A 17,503-nucleotide genomic window follows, 5' to 3' on the forward strand; every position below is an offset into this window, starting at 1 on the left:
TCAAATAAGAAGTGAAATATTAAGGATATTTCTATGTGAACAAAATCAAGCACTTTCCTATGATATTGGCGGCTTCGAACCGGACATCAAAGGTAACAGCATGCACACCAGTAGATTCTATATTGTGTAACCTTAGAAGACGGCAGCTGCTTGGAATAATTAGCTGGCAGTAATTGGGTCTCCAGCTCTTAAAACGGCTTTGGTAATACGAGCTTCGATCCGTTTCATTTTTTGAGAGGGGGGGGGGGGGGGCGTTTCCAAAACTGGTCTTAGCTTTACCTTTAAAAAGGTCACTCCTTAAATTTTCATTTACAGCCATCGCACGAAGTTAAGCCGGTACCGCCTACGTAGGTAAGTGATTTTTTCCCTTTTATTCTGGCTCAAATGGTTTGTTTCGAAAAGACATGCTGAAAAATATTGACCTAGAAGTCTAGTCATCGAACAATAGCCAATAATCGAACAATCTTCAGGATTGAAGGACATAGAAAGCTAAGAAGAAGATTAGAACGAGGAACGTCAGTGTGTGTGTATACTGTAACTTACAACGGTCCCACCCGTCCGTACTTGCGTGTGTTCCTACATAATATTTTGTCAACTAGAATCTAACCGTTATAGTCGTTAGCCTTAGCCTTAGGGCCTAGGCTAAATGACCATATTAAATCATTTCTATAAGTTTCAGTCGATTCGAAACCATGTGTTTAAAAACCAAAGAAATCACTGCTATTTTATTATAATTCTCCATTGACCAATTAGGTATTACTATTGGGTCTTTTTTTTAATGTTGTTATTTGTTGTTTCACTAGCAATATGTAGCATGCCATTTGATTTGCGAATGGTCAGGTCGTCTGGATTTTCTTCTTCTTTGGGTTACTGTCCAACAATTACCTTAAAATGGGGTTAACATTAACAGAAACGGTGTGCACTAGGGTTAACTGCAGAGAGAGAGGATTGGCTTAATGTGTATTTTGCTCAGGAAGGAGGTTAACTTATTTTTGAGTTATGTTGACTTGGGTTGATTTTATGTAGTCTGGATATGCAGTAGTACTTAAAGAGAAGGTTGAGTTCTGGGAAGAGGTGAAAAATTATTTGTGAGTGTCATCATTGCTATTATGCAAGGTAAAACATGTTCCCTGAAAAGCATGGCTCTTCAAATGTCAAGGGACAGATTTTTACGCCACATGTTCGTATAGTCCCATATACAGTGTACATCATTCTGTGTACAGTGCTTGTAACTTTACCAAGACTTGGCCAAATTTCTTATCATTGTGATGATTTCGAACCTTGCAATACACACAAATACATAAATATGCTAGATGATAAACCTTTTCTGATCGATTCCACACCGTTTCTTGCACAATTCAATTGCATGACCAGAAGTCAACTTTATTTTTAAGCAATACTAATAAAAGCAATTTTTGGTGTTGCTGCAATCGGGATAAAACAATTTTCTGATGATGTGTTCCTCAAATTTCTGTGGGTGCAGGGTAGAGAGCACTTGCACAGTGAGATGACCCGTAACTGCCTGTCGAAAGGCTGATAAGCAATCAAATTTCTGTCTCTATTTTAAGTTCATTTTATTTTTCAGTGACACTTTTTCTCAGTCTGTAATCCCCTGTTATGAAAGAGACTGCTCGATTTTGAATCATTTCAATTTCGTTATATAATTTTGTGTGTATGGATCCCATACGGATGAGCAATAAAATTCTGTTTGGGTCTCACTAATGTCTTGTACGACATTCTTTTTCATGTTTTTGACTTTAATGTAAACTATTAAATAATAATCTCTTGCCAATCTATCACTGTAACACCAATCATTCAAACCATACTGCCAAACTCACAAATCCTCTCTCCCAAGTCTCTAACTTATAAATCATAACCAAGCCCTAAATTAATACCACTCACCCAGTTCAAGCTCAGGGCAGGGCCCTGTTTCATAAAAGTTGTTTTCAATAACAAATGCTAAATTTCTATGACAAATTTGCTCTCAGCCAATCAAATGCCACGATTTCAGTAGCTTATAACAATTATTGTAACTTGTTATTGATAATAAGGATATATTGACTGCTTTGAGAGGCATAGTGGTTTCTATAGGGTCAAGGGAAACTCACAACCTGCTATGACCCCAAGGCGCTTGCGCCGCGGGGTCATAGTAGGTTGTGAGTTTCCCGAGACCCTATAGAAACAACTATGCCTCGAATATTAAAAGCAGTCAATATATATTTTATATACCGAAAAAAAGGAAAATGTTGACTCACCCATTTAGGTTTCCATCTCTTTGAAGTCATGAATATTAACACCAACAATAACTTGTGTACAGTATGAAATCCAACAAGCTGTGCTCCAGTAGAACAGGGAATACCAAACACGTTTACACGAACAGTAACTTTTGTACAGGATGATATCACCAACAAGCTGTGCTCCAGTAGAACAGTAGAACATGAACAGTAACTTTATAAATTCACAAATTCGCAACATATTTACACAGACTGTGCGTCTAGTCTACTTGTTGTAGATGTATTTTGCGATCGAGACTAGTACACAAAATGGCGATCGGTCGTCTGCGCTGCGTGGATTGGTAGATTCGTCGCCTGAATGCAGCGACCAAAATCGAATTGCACTCAAACACCGTTAACGGTATTGCGCATCGGTCATCGCACAAAAGAAACTTATACGGTAACACGTAAACCAAAATGGGGATCGCAGCAAAATGACGTCACGTTTCACAGCCATGGAAAAAGTGCTATGAAAAATGGATATAAACCGGTAGAGCCGGAAAAAATGACTATGAATTTCAATTAGCGGGCATGGTTAAGAACATGACTGCATTTTCAACCAATCAGAAGACAGGATTAGTAAAGAATCTTAAAATGAGGTATATAACATGTTTTATGAAACAGGGCCCAGGTCTCCATGTGTTTTAATGTACATGTACATGTAGCATGCTATCCATATGCAGCCTCATGCAAAGAATATTCAAATGAAATATCACTCATCAACCAATAGCAAATAAGATTCAAGGATAAAACTGAATATTCATAAGAACAAAGGAGAAGAGAACCAATGATAAGTAAGAAGTGGAAATATTTAAATGAGAAAAGAACATACATGTACCACCTGTTTTAAGACTTGGTATGTGGAGGAGATGAATGGAGGATATGCAAATGATGTGAAATGAATATAGAAGAGACTAGAGAAACAAACAGTAATTGTGACAAATACAAGTAGGAAATAAGTCTAATTTTAACTCTTACATTAATATTACGGATTCCTTCTGATGAAACCTAGAGTTTTAGTTGCCTTGGAGAAAATTCTGCCAACGTGTCAGTTCCCAGTTAAATCACTACTTATCTACTCTTTCATATGTGTGAGTTTTAGTCTCTTGTAATGTAGTGTTATTTAGAGTGTGATCAAACTTAATGGCCCGAATTCACAAAGCAAGGTTTGAGCTCAGACCAAGGTTTGAGCTCAAACCTCCTTTTGTTTCGCCAAACCAGGTTTGTAAATAACAAAAGGAGGTTTGGCGAAACAAAAGGAGGTTTGAGCTCAAACCTTGCTTTGTGAATTCGGGCCAAATTGTTCTGTGGCATATGAAATATGACATGACACTTTTGGGAATGACTTGGCACTTTTGGGCATGGCATGGCACTTTTGGGCATGACTTGGCACTTTTGGGCATGGTTTGGCACTTTTGGGCATGGTTTGGCACTTTTGGGCATGGTTTGGCACTTTTGGGCATGACTTGGCACTTTTGGGCATGGCTTGGCACTTTTGGGCATGGTTTGGCACTTTTGGGCATGGTTTGGCACTTTTGGACATGACTTGGCACTTTTGGGCATGGTTTGGCACTTTTGGGCATGGTTTGGCACTTTTGGGCATGGTTTGGCACTTTTGGGCATGGTTTGGCACTTTTGGGCATGGTTTGGCACTTTTGGGCATGGTTTGGCACTTTTGGGCATGACTTGGCACTTTTGGGCATGGCTTGGCATTTTTAGGCATGACTTGGCAATTTTAGACTTGTCTTGCCAGGATGTTAGGCTTGTTAGCCTGTCTAGGTGTCTTTGTAACCTATCGCCATCTTTACGGCCCGTTATTGTTGTGTACAAAATGCAGTCATCTGCAAATAAATGACTTCCAGATTCAAGACCGTCCATCAGGGAGGTCATTTACAAAAAGGAGCAAGCAAGTTTATTGGACCTGAGACTGTGCCCTGTGGCACACTAGAGTCAACATTGACCCTATCAGAATGTTCACCATCTTTTACTGCCCTTTGCTTACATTTAGTCCCTCTCAGGCTCTGATACCATAGCGCCTAAGGTTTAGTAATTAATAGTTTTCTGTGAGGCTATTTGATGAATGCCTGTTGAAAGTCCATAATTATCACTTCCACTTGGCACTTTTGTTCCACTTCATATGCATTACCGGTATCTTGAATGGTGGAAATTAGCTGCAATTCACAAGAATTATTTTTTGCGAAACCCATGCTGTTGGTTACACAGGATGTTATGTGCATCCAAGTGAGACATTACATTACAGCAGAGTATGTTTTCCGTTACTCTACTACGTACAGATGTCAGGTTTACTGAATGATAGTTTGTAGGTTGAGTCTTATCACCTTTCTTACAAAAGGTGTTACATGTATGTTAGCACACAGCCAGTCTTCAGGAAGTTCATGAACCATTCTTGTTTTGAGTGATAGCTAAAAGACAATGGTTGAAACACAAAGGTTCACTGAACAATAGTTTGTAGGTTGTGTCTTGTCACCTTTCAAACAACTGGTCTACAGGACCATTCCTGTTTCAATTAATAGTTGAAAGACAATGGTAAGTGCAGGCCTGATTTCTTCCGCTGTTGTTCGCAAGACCCAAGGGAATATTTCATCAAAATGAAACCTGGAGATTTGTAATGTATGGGCTGATCTCTTTCAGTAACTTGACAACTCCCCCTACTATTACTTCAATTTCGGGCATGGGTAGAATGTTTGTTTCTTTTTCTGTTGGTAGGTCTGACAGTCTTTCTTGTGTGAATTGTTGTAGCAGATACATGTATTCTGTTTACTATCTGTCAGTGTCCCTATCTCCACATCTCTGACGTCAGGTATGCCAGAAGAGTCTTTCTTAAAAGTTTTGATAAAACTCCAGAAGGTTTTAGCTAACTCTGTACCGGTAGACGTTTTTTCAAACATATCCTTTCCTTATTGCTTTTTTTTTTTTTTTTTTTTTACTCTTCTTTGCTTTATTATAAGCAATTTGTTTGCTCTTGTATGTAGTACCTGTACATTCAATTGAGGAGTTTATCCAGGGTGTCTCATTCCTGTCAACTGTTACTTTTGACGGCAGCGCTCAAAATACATAGGGGGGCGATGGGCGATTCGCCCCCGTGAGCTACACAATCGCCTCCGTCAGAGTGCTCACGGGGGCGATTGCAAAATTATAAATCGTCCCCGTGGAATATAAATAACAAATATATAATAAAGATGATCCTTTCTGTTATAATTTTCACACAATGTTGAGTTTCAAGTTTCAAACCTTAAATCAATGAAATGGAACTATGGAAGTAACATTTTAATAGCGTGCAGGATTTCTTGCTCGAATTCTTCGGTGTCTAGAGGCTGCCACATTGTGAAGGAATAAACACCTTTTCGCCGCAAGATTGCACTATATCTCCCATCTCCACATCTCTATGAGTATTACGGATACAATCAAACAACGGAAGATCGCAGTTCACTGCGGTCGTCAGCAGAGCGGCTTTACTGGCTGCGCCGGTAGTATATTGGTGTGCACGCATGCCGCCCCATATCTGCTGGAGCAAGATAGAGGCGATCGCGCAAGGACCGAAACGTGAAGAAGTTTTTCGTTTTAAAAACGTGAATCCTCTGAAATCTAATTCCAAAACATCAGCAAATAATGAACCTCGACCAGTAAATCAACCGAAAGCTAAAATTAGTAAAAGGAGACCTGTTGGCAAGGAGGCAAATGTATACGGGCTTGAACCAGAAATTTCGTACAAAGGGAAGAGATCTGACCGCGTAGCCAGGGGGCGGTGGGGGCAGTCGCCCCCCCCCCCCCCCAAAAAAAAAAAAAAAAAAACGCCGGCCAAAATAAGAAAGAGAGAGAAAAAAGGAAAAAAAGGAAGAGGACGTAGGAAGAAAAAGGATTAAGAGTCGAGAACGGTACAACGGATCGTCTTCTTTCTCTAATAATTTATGAAAAGTCAAAGCTTCCGCGTTTCGCGCGGGAGCGGGGAAACTGAATTCAGGCAAGGATTTAGAGTCGAGAACTGTAAAACGAATCGTCTACTTTCTCTAATAATTTAATGAAACGTCAAAGCTTCCGCGCTTCGCGCAGGAGCGGGGAAACTGAATTCAGATAAGGATTTAGAGTCGAGGACGGTACAACGAATCGTCTTCTTTCTCTAATGAAACGTCAAAAGAAACTGAATTTAGATAAGGGATTAAGAGTCGAGAACGGTCCAACGAATCGTCTTCTTTCTCTAATAATTTGATGAAACGTCAAAGCTTTCACCTCCCTGCACCCACCCCTCTAGGGAGCGCGCTTTGCGCGCTCTGTAAGTGATTCGCACACTTTGCGTGCTCACTACCGCCCCCCTAAAATGAAATCCTTGCTACGCGCTTGCTTGTCGGACCATTAGCTGCCTGTTATAACTTGTAAAGTTGTAAGAGGAAAATAATGCCGACTATTAATGATAATGATAAAATAGCAAATAATTTAGGAGTTTCATGGGTACCCCCAATTCAATGAAAATTTTTATTAATAAAAAAGCCCCCGTCAGTACTAAAAGAGAAGGCTCACAGGGGCGCTTTTTATTTTGGAAGAGCCCCCGTGGACAAAAAATTAATTTGAGCCCTGTTTGACGGGATAGGTGCACTGACAGCACTGTCTGTCAGTACAACCCAATTTGGTAAATTTGCAGTAGTTGTGTTCAGATCTTTAGTTTTGAAATCCTCACTAATCAATAATCAGACATCAGCTGTACCATATAATTGTACTTTTTATGGTTTCTCTACTGTACTACAGGGTTTGTAATTTACCAGCACCATAGGTATAGTTGGCAACAATAATCAAATTACTGACTAATCACCAATAAGCCAAACACAACAACAATCATCATGGCCACTAATACCAGAGATTGTGTTTGGTTTCATAACAAGAGATGGATTTTTGTATTTTGTTAATATAAAGAACAGGTCTGAGGTACTCTGTTATATGGCTAATGCATGATTTTGAATTAGTATTTAGTTCATTTTAAGCCTCGGTCACCCTAGGATTAAAAGGAAATCATGTTATACATTTCAATCTTTTTAACATTGAACTTTATCCTTCGCATCTCAAACATGACTGTACTGTTTCTATTTATAGAGGAAGCAAGGAAGCAATATGTCCGCTCCATCCCTGGACCCCATCCTGCCGTTACCTCTAGACCAAGCACTATTGAAAGATGTGCAGGACCAAGCAAGGGACTTTGCATACAGCCATGGTGTGGTCATGAGGATGCCCCACCGGCCAGAAAGGTCAGAGGTCATCTGTCATGCTCCGTACACACTGATCCCGTCTCCATTTCCGAGGGTGTTCTTTGAGAAAGCCAAGAGGCTTCAGCAGGCCATTAATTTGCTCTTGTATAGAGTGAGTCAAAACAGAGACTTCTTGACACAAACACTGTCCAGGTAAGAACTAAGAACCCCTCTCATATCTTTTTGATTAAAAAAAAAGAAGTTTTAAATATGATGAAAGAGAGCTCTGTCAGGGCTCAAAATCAGTGGTAATCTAGGTGCTATTGATTCGAGGGCACCTTATAGATCAGCCTTAGAAGCGTGGGTAGGAACTACAATATCTTGCCCCAAAAGGGATTTCTTGGGGTGAGGTTTCTTTTTGATCAAAGAAATGATATGACCTTCTTGTGTGGTAATGTGTTATATGTGGTTAACTTCAGGAAGAAAGAAAAACAAATTGTGAAAAGAAGGGAGTTTCCCTTTCAGTGCTTGATTGAGTAGTACATGTACATTTTGAATGATTGACTCCTGCAAAAGAAAATATGTTAAAATTTGTTTTTTTTCACAATCAGTAGAAAATTGACCTGTTTTGATAAGCTCTTGCTCCCTATGCTGTCAACTTTTTGAAATGAAAGCTTACCAAGCCAAGTAATTTTTATACTGATTGTGAAGTAGGAACTTCAAAGAAATAAGGTACCTTAGACGGGAGCTCTTCTGCACTATATACCGTATACAAAGTATCATGAGGCTTAAGCCTAGCCATCACTATAGGGTGTAAACAAAATTAAAGGGATGATCCCCCTGATATTAATTTGTTTTAATAGATCTAAACAGAAAAATGAGAGGAACAGGTGAGTGAAAGTTTTTAGCAATTTCCGATATCTAATCAGAGACTTCCGATTTCTGATCTGATTGATCGCAACTTCAAAAATTCATAACTTTCTTATTTTTAATCGAAATTTGCTCAAACTGTCAATGACCTGTTCCCTCTCATTTTCTGCTTCTATTACACCCTACTTAATATCACTATCAGTATCAGGGTGGACTTCCCTTCAAGTAATTTCTTAATACTGGGTACCCATTTGACATTTACCTCACCTAGTTGGAGAGTGTCAAATGGAGATTAATGTCTTTCCAAAGAAATTAGTGATATGGCAGCAATTTGAACCCCATACCTTGTTGTCTGGGCACTTACTTTAAGGATTATTTTCAAATGTTGAACAGTATTTTTTTTCTTCTCTCAATGATTTACACCCTTTTCAAATCAGATCAATTATGTGCAACTGTGCATGATATTTCATCAATAGTAAAACATTCCTTTTAGCCGTGTGAATCTTGGAAATCAATATTCCCACCACAGTCAGCTGTACTGTTTTTTCAACACAACTGTAGAGATCTTGTAATCTATTGGTCTTAGTGGATTAGTCACCGGACTGTAAACCACAAGGTACTGGGTTCAAACCCCCTGCCACACCACTAATGTGCTTTGGCAAGACATGTTGTACATTTGCCACACTCAACCCAGGGTAACTTCCTGGCTGGAATTAATTCCTTGAAATGCTGAAGCACTGTAATAACAGCCATGCTAACGTAAATGTTATGATTGTGGAGTGTCAAGTCTGACAGAGACATGAGTGCTGTATACAAGAACCCGCTATTGTTATCATATTATTATGGCATCATTCAATGCCTAAGATTTATGATAAAAACATTTCATTATCCATTTTAAATTAATTTGATTTAAATTGAATTGAACATACTGTGACGGTGTATCCAGTCACATGGTTGTATGTAGTATAGTGACATGGTTAATATCGGCATTTAAGTAAGACTTATCTTTCATGTTTTTCAAGTGTAGTTATTGTGAATTTTTGGTAAATGAAAACAGAATGACGGCACCTTATCCTATAGTTTGTTAGGGTTTGCTACTTGTGTAATTATGTAACCATCTGTGAAGAATTTAATTTCTAGAAACATCTCAAAATTAAGTGTGTAGCACTTTAAAAAAAAAAAAATGGTTTAAAATGTATTTACTAACATAACAGTTCCCCTAACTTTCAACATATGTGTGGATGTATGGGGGAAAAGGTTATCTTGATTTACATTAAGATAATAGCGCATGTATCAATTATACATATTTTTTGTTGCTTTTTATTTTACAGAACAATAGAAGGGGATGATTTCACAGGCAAACTATTCAAGATATATCAGCAAGTGCATGATGAAAAAATACCGAAAGTAAGTAAAATATGTTAAACTGATCATGGGGATGATGTCCTGTCTCTTAAAGATACTATGTCTCATTTGCAGGCCAAATTAATGAATTTGAAAGATAATACTAGTTTAGAACCTCCCTCAAAACGAAGGGGCTTGAAAATGTCTTTATGTGGGAACATAACAACTGTTAGTTGTCTAATTGACTTTAGGGATTGCAATTGTTTTAGTAAATAGTCTGATTAAAAATCTTTTATAAATTGTGAGGCTTATTTTGTTTTATTTTGATTATTTTTTGTTATTGTTGTTGTTTTGTTTATTTACAGGACATTGAGTTAGGCCTTTTAAGAACAGACTACATGCTTGATACTGCCCGGGGTGAGTCTGGTAATCTTGCGCTGTCAATGGTTGAAATGAACACAATGGCTGCTTCCTTTGCTGCCCTAGCAACTAATGTAACACCATTACACAGGTTAGTCAAAAACTCCTGAGATTGTTAAAAGCAGGTCAAAAATTTTGATATAAAAATTGGATGAATTTTAATATGCTCCCAATAAAACATCATCCAGAAGGAATAAATTACTTTCTGAATTCTTAAAAACAGATTTTAAGCATACATTTTCATATTCATATCATAAAACATTTTCATGTGTTTTTGTGCAAGCTAAAATCATTGAATAGGCTACCCTGGGCACAAAATGACTATTTTAATGAACAAAGAATTCAAACAAAGAAGAAATGAATGAAGCTAAAAGAATATGGTTATTATGAACTTGAAATACATGTATACTGAGTAATAATACTAAAGAGCACTGGGATGATATTTGATAGTACATATACACTAAAGACAGATACATGCATTTATTTATTTACATTATACTTATATTGAGACACAAACATATTTTAATTTACAATGATATGCAGTATATTGTGTGATGTCCTGACTGGTTTATATTGCAATGCATCTTTGTTTAGGTATGTCCTTGGACTATGCCGCAAAGAGTTTGAACCGTCCTGTATACCAGATAATCAAGCAAACAAAGGTTTGGCCCAAGCCATTGTCAAAGCATTCCACCTCTATGGTCAACCCAGGTGAGTACCCCCCCCCCCCCTTTCTGCACCTCTCTCATATTAGTTTCTTTAATAGTGATATTTTTATTTGTATGACCAGTGCAGTGTGACATGAAAATTCTACTTGCAATCAAGCGAGTTTCATTGTATCTCCACTATTACTACAATCTGTAACATAACATTAAGAATGAGTTACTATTTGTATGACTTGGTCTTGTGCATATGCCCCTGTCTGTATTCAATGTTTCTTTTTTTACAAATGTTCATCTTTTGTGAAAAAGGTTGTAGATCCCAATGTTCTGTGTGAGAAAGGGTTCTGAAAATAATGAAATCAAAAGTTGTATGAGCAGGACCACAACTGAAATTGCACTCCAACATAGGCTCTGGCGACAGTTGCTCTAGGCTTCATGTTTTTGAAGATGCAGGGTTGGGGTTAGAGCTGCAGTTGGGTTTTAGGCAAAGTTTAGAAGTTGGGAGCCATACAATTAATCTGATTTTTGTCATGTTTCTTATAACATAGTGCTGCAGTATTCTTCATCGTCACCTCCAAAGAACCCAACATCTTTGACCAAAGGTTCCTGGAGTATGCCATCACAGACTGCGACCACAAGATCAAAGTCATGAGGAAAACATTGGGTGACATCGGGCACAGAGGTGAACTCACAAAGGACAGGAGGTTATTCATGTGAGTCAGAGGTTGAAAGGTTAAAGGTTAGAGATGAAGGGTCTTTTCCATTTATGCATGCTGTGGAAAAAGGGAAATATACCCTGTGAAAACTACTCCCCTCAATGCCCCCTTCCCCCTCCAAAATTATTACCTCCTAAATAAATTAAATCACACAAAAATTGTTTGCAAAGTATCTTGGGTTATATTTAAAGGGATATTAATACAGGCAGTTTTATTTCTTGGTGGTAATTTCCCTAGAGAGAAGTTGTCTTTCGGGTTGGGGGGGGGGGGGGGGGGGGACTTGTCCTGTCAGGTTTTCAATTATATAAAAACAGGGTTTTTGTGGTCTGAAATATAATTCTGTGCTAAAAAGAAGTTTCATTTTGCCATAATAAGTTATAAGGAACTTTTTTGTGACATATCACCCAGGTACCATATATAATTTGCAGCCATTGAGTACATCTGAGAAAAAATTCAAACAAAGATTATTTTTTTGTAACTACTGCATTGTTTTTACAGAGATGGCACAGAAGTCGCAGTTTTGTATTACCGATCATGCTATACTCCTCACCAATTTCCAACAGAGTTTGTAAGTAAAGCAAAGCAAGTCGAAGTTTTCTTGTTCAGTCTAGTTTTTTGAAGTCATTAAAGCCTGTCTGTACTAGTTTGGCCAGGAGGGATTAGACCTCCCAGCAAGGTCATTGACAGGTGGCTATCTCATCAATTAAGCTCTCAATTAACATAAGAAAAAGGTCATTGTGGACCAACGGGCACCGCTTTGGCATTGTTCTCTATATAGAGGGAGCAAGTAGCTACAAGTAGTACAGTTGGGCTTTAAAGAATAGGCATTATGTGTGAGTCAATATCTTATCACTTTGCTGATTCAAAATCTCTCGGTATACAGTTATGTACCTAAAATCTGCCTTTCCCAGTTACTACTGAACAGTCTCTGACACCATGCAATGAAAGGAACTCAACTTTATATTTGAAGGAGGCGAGTTGGCTCAGTCGGTAAAGCGTCTGCCCCGTTGACCCAAGGATACTGGTTTATGATCCAGCCCAGGCAGATGACTGAAGCCTGTGTTGTGTTTCGATGTGTCCCTACCCTGTTCCATAGATGCAGGTTGTGTTACAGTGGAAAATACTCTGTCCCACAGATAGGATGCTAAATGGAGGTCCCATGTGTAATAGAGTCATTACCTATGCATATTAGGTACCAACTGCAGTATTCAAATAAGATTAGGGAGGAAACCCTGATGTAGTGGTACACCTACTCCTCCTAATCAGTTTTACTGGGAGGAGAGACCTGAGGGTTACAGCGATTAAGTCGCTTCTTCCCAAATCTTTAATATCTTAAACAATTGATTTGTAACAAATTTAAATTATGATTCCCCATTTCATGACAGGAATGGAAGGGGAAACTAATGGGAGAGCAGTCTAGAGCTGTCGTCAGCCCGTCGATCTCATGGCATCTCGTTGGAACCAAGAAGATCCAGCAGGAACTAGCCAAGCCCGGGGTCCTGGAACAGTTTGTTGAGGACCAGGAGGTGACAGATTTCATCAGGTCCTCGTTTGCGGGCCAGTACTCCCTAGATCTGGTGAGTTGGTCTTATTTTATCTATTTTCAGTCTAGACACTGTTAAGCCTCTTTTAGATATGACATGGCAAACCCTGCCTTTCTTTTTTAATTTTCTTATTGAAACATAATCATAATAGGCTTCACGTTTCTGTATCTGATAACACAGAGCTCGGTGAAGATGAATAGGACCTTTTTTGCGTGTACTCCTCATTTATTAACACGTTAAAGAAAAAACCACCATGGTTTTACCGCTTTATACTTGAATGAATGAGCATTTAGTGGTACTGGTGTCTCAGAGTCTGAACTGATTAACCCATAACCTGCAATCTGTGTGTTTACTCACCTACAGCAGGTTGCAGTGTTCATGCAACACTCACTGTGTAGTTTGCAGGCACTAACCATTGTCGGTCGGTGTGCGTAATCGTGTCTGCATACTGCATAGGCTCTGTACTATAGCTGCTCAGGACACAGCCAGGGACTGACAGACCTAGGCTCTGCTCAAGGCTTTAGAAATTGTGGTCAAGTATCAAATTAGGGTCTGAGCTTGCAGATGAGTACTCACGATGTATAACGCATCAGGCATCGGTCGTTACTAACAGCTACTTGTATGGTTTTCTCACTCGTCTCATTGCAGACTCCCGAGGGGGATGAAGCTGCCCGAAGAGGTATAGAGAATCCAAGGAGATATGTCATGAAACCTCAGAGAGAGGGTGGAGGTACGTACATGATGATGATGATCTTGTGTTTCATATCACTGTTTTTAATCACTTCTCACAGGGGTGCAAAGCCTTCACTCCTTTGGGAATATGCTTGCCATATCTCCTCCTCGAGTGTTTTGGCAATTCAATAAAAAACAGCATTACTTATTATAAGAGTGGCAAATGTAAATTAATTTCTAAATGATTGATCCTTTAAACAAAGATTTTTTTTCTAAGGTGTGCTAGTACCAAAGATTACTTGATTAACATTGGTAATTATTGGTGATCATCTTTTCCCCTGCACCAGGCAATAATATCTACGATGATGAGGTGCGGACCATGTTGGAGAAGTTGGCAGGCAACCAAGAGAGGGAGGGCTTTATCTTGATGGATCGCATCCTTCCCCCCATCCATCAGAACTACCTGCAGCCATGCGGGGTATTCGATGACCTCAAACTGTCAAAGGTCATGAGCGAGCTGGGAATATACGGGACGATTATAAGGTAAGTGTGTATCGCCTGCTGCCCGCAAAAAGGCCATAAGAGATATGTATGGTCAGTGGCAGTAACAGTTTCTTGTTGGCAGCTGAAAATATATATTACTTCATTATGGAGTCAACAGTCTTGTTTTGCTTTTTTAACAGTAATTTTTAGAAGTTTCTTTACCAAAAGCACATTACTAAGTCAGAAGTTTTTCTTCATTTGCAACAGCAATTTGTAGGCAGTTTTTTGACCAAAAGCTGAACATCAAATCAGAAGTTTTCTTTTGTCTTTTTTGCAGCAACTTTTAGTTGTTTATTCAACCAAAGCCCATTATTGAGTCAAGAGTCTTGGTTTGTTTTTAACCAGCAACTTTCAAGAAATTTCTTTTACCAACAACTCGACATTGAGCCAAAAGTCTTCTTGCATCTTTCTCTTTAAACAGTCATAATGGTGAAGTTGTGCTGAATGAAAGTGAGGGCCATCTCCTGCGGACCAAGCACACGGATGAGAACGAAGGGGGAGTGGCTGCAGGAGCATCCTGTGTGGACAGTCCTTTCCTAACTTGACGATGGTCATGCCAATCATCCAGCTCCCTGGCCGGGTGTGCTTCCGAAATTTCAAATCTTATGTCAAGGCCAATTGTAAAACAGGTCCTATTTTCTCATAAAGAAATTTTATAAAAAAATAAAAGGAAATGATCAGATGAAAATACACAATCATTTAATTTGTGAGAATAAAACAAATATATGATCATACATGCTTATAACTGTACTTACAGGTGATCTGTTATTTGCTCTAGATTTTATTTCATCTAAATCATAGGTGTTGGGGTTAGAGTTAGAGTTGCAGTTGGGTTTCGAGGTAGGTTTAGGGCAATTTTCTGGTTCCAAAGATAATTTGTGAGAGTCATTTTCCAAAGTTATAGATTTAATTGTCTGTTGAGAGCAAGAAGGGCTCTAACTCCATGTTCAAGTATATGTGTGAACACCCTTCTAGCATCAAACAGATGTGTACTTTACTGTCAAAACCTTTATAAGGCCAAGTCTTTTGAATATCAAGTTCTGTGTCTCTGGTGACTTTTTGTATTGATTGTGTAAAAAGGCCACCTGTCTACAAATGCCATTCATTCTGTTTCGTGGCCTTTATATACAAGATTGAATGTATACAGTGTATTTACCTCATATAGAATATTATGAGTAATTATGATTGAAAATGTAAACATCATTATACTAATCATCATTATGTGAAGAGACACCCTTAGTTTCAAATAAAAGTGTTATGCAACTGTAACTCTGGGTGTGCAATATTTGGAACAGACTTTTATCATTTTTAGTAGTCAAGATGAGACTCGACTTGTCAAGTGAGAATTTTAAGTTGATTCTTATTTTAAGTTTATTATTATGCTTAAACTTTAGCATTAATCATGATTTATCTGTGGTAGTATCCAATACTTTTACAGAATATATTACTTTCACAATTATTTCCACATTATTGATTTGTTATGTGCAAAAAAATTACATGAGTAAGTGGCTTAGCCTTTATATTGTACTGTGATTCATCATCCAATGTGTATATTTGATTCATATATTTGCCAATAAATCATGATTTATTTAACTAACAGCAATAGTGTGACTTGTCTAAATATTTCAGTAAGTGTCTTTAAAGCCCCACAGCAGAACTTATAACTACTTGCGCCCTCTATACAGCCAACAATGCCCAAGTGGTACCCGTTGATCCCCCATGATGCCTTTTTTCTTTGATTTGATGAGATAACCACCTTCCAGCGACCTTGCAGGGAGGTCTAATCCCTCCATGCCAAACTAGTGCAGAGGGGCTTAAAAAGAAATATATATATTTCTTATGGTTCTGACTGTATTACATGTACTCATGTATGTTTTGCCATGTGCTAGGTATCTAATGAGGAGGTGCTTTAAGAATGATAGTGTTACTAATGTGTACGTTTGAGACGCGTTTTTAAAACAAATTTGCTCTGGATTCGTAAGACTACTCTTCAGTTTTTGTAGCATGTGGTCTGAATAAAAATTAGTGTCATTATCTGGCAGCACTGAAACCATTTTTATCATCAATAAAAACAATAGTAATGATAATAAAAACAACAATAATAATGTAATGATGATAATACTAGTCTGGTACGTCTATAAGACGTTACTAGGTTATATGATAGTTATAAGTGTACCGGCCTGTGCATCACATGGTTCACGGATGGATTCCCGCCACGGCACTAATGTGTTTGGCAAGACATTGTTCTACATTTGCTGCTCTCCATCCAAGTGTTAAATGGTACCCGGTAGGATGCGAATGTGATTGGATTAGCATGTGTGCGCTTGTAAAATGATACGGAACGTACGTATGCACTATATGAGGTACGGATCAGTAGTTGAATCCAATGACCAGGAAACAAGTAGAAACATAATATAATTAGCATCATTACTATTATTGATAATATTATTATCATTATTGTCATTACTATGTACAACAATCGTGTACGTTCACGCATCACTTATAGATCTAAAACGCTAACGAAGTGGTCGCTACAAATCACACTATGATGCAGGCGCGGTGTGGTTATCGGAGGATACCCCCCTAATTTTTTCTTCAAGTTTTTCAAAAACTAACCTCCCCGCCCGCCCCCCCCCCCCCTCCCCACTGAACGAAATATCGGTCGGCAAATTTTTTAATTTCCGGGACACAAAAAAAAAATATGTGCTCCTTTCTTAATCCTTCCTTCTCTTCAAAGCTTTTTGAGTTATGACGCTAATCAAAAGTGAAAACACTTCCAGTTCGTACTATAACTTTTGAACATAAAGAAGTACAGATAATGAGTGCAACCGTATTGGTTTCAGGTCGTTTTCAAAGTGCTTCCTAATTATATATGTAAATAAAATAAAACAATCAGCTTTCTCCACTATCTCTCCATCCCCTTTCTCCACTCTCTCTCTCTCTCTCTCTCTCTCTCTCTCTCTCAGTCTCTCTCTCTCTCTCTCTATCTCACTCTCTCTCTCTCTCTCTCGCTCACCATTTCTGTCTTCTATTTTTTGAATATCAAGAATAACAATAAACACAAACAAACGCTAATTCAATATATAACTTTTATTTTAATATAATATATACAATATTTACAGCATAATAATTTCTTGACTTTGTTTTCTACTTCATTACCTTCCTTTTTGTTTCTATCCAAATACGAATTCAAATGCACCTGTGGAATATATCACTAAATACTATGTACATATCTATGAAGCTTATATTTCAGTAAGTATTTGT

At 38.2% G+C, this 17,503-nt stretch overlaps 1 protein-coding gene across 1 annotated transcript; it reads left to right on the forward strand.

Moving 5' to 3' along the window:
- Nucleotides 1-229: 229 nt before the first annotated feature.
- Nucleotides 230-15,838, forward strand: LOC591446 (glutathione synthetase). Its single transcript, XM_030976106.1, has 11 exons — nucleotides 230-351; nucleotides 7,377-7,681; nucleotides 9,670-9,749; nucleotides 9,989-10,193; nucleotides 10,697-10,813; nucleotides 11,313-11,477; nucleotides 11,979-12,048; nucleotides 12,866-13,057; nucleotides 13,673-13,754; nucleotides 14,044-14,239; nucleotides 14,661-15,838. Exons 2-11 carry the CDS (start codon nucleotides 7,395-7,397, stop codon nucleotides 14,782-14,784), a joined length of 1,518 nt encoding a protein of 505 aa, XP_030831966.1. The 5' UTR covers nucleotides 230-351; nucleotides 7,377-7,394; the 3' UTR covers nucleotides 14,785-15,838.
- The last annotated feature ends 1,665 nt before the right edge of the window (nucleotides 15,839-17,503 follow it).

The sequence above is a fragment of the Strongylocentrotus purpuratus genome, unplaced genomic scaffold (genome assembly GCF_000002235.5).
Source record: "Strongylocentrotus purpuratus isolate Spur 01 unplaced genomic scaffold, Spur_5.0 spur5_scaffold_8, whole genome shotgun sequence".
NCBI lineage: Eukaryota > Metazoa > Echinodermata > Echinoidea > Camarodonta > Strongylocentrotidae > Strongylocentrotus > Strongylocentrotus purpuratus.

What these genes read in the sequence shown, in the direction of transcription:
- LOC591446 (XM_030976106.1), top strand. Translation starts at nt 7,395, where the DNA reads ATGTCCGCTCCATCCCTGGACCCCATCCTGCCGTTACCTCTAGACCAA. An exon ending in TGAAAAAATACCGAAAGTAA is followed by an intron (nt 9,750 to 9,988) that starts GTAAAATATGTT and finishes ATAAATTGTGAG; the next exon opens with GCTTATTTTGTTTTATTTTG. An exon ending in ACCAATTTCCAACAGAGTTT is followed by an intron (nt 12,049 to 12,865) that starts GTAAGTAAAGCA and finishes ATTTCATGACAG; the next exon opens with GAATGGAAGGGGAAACTAAT.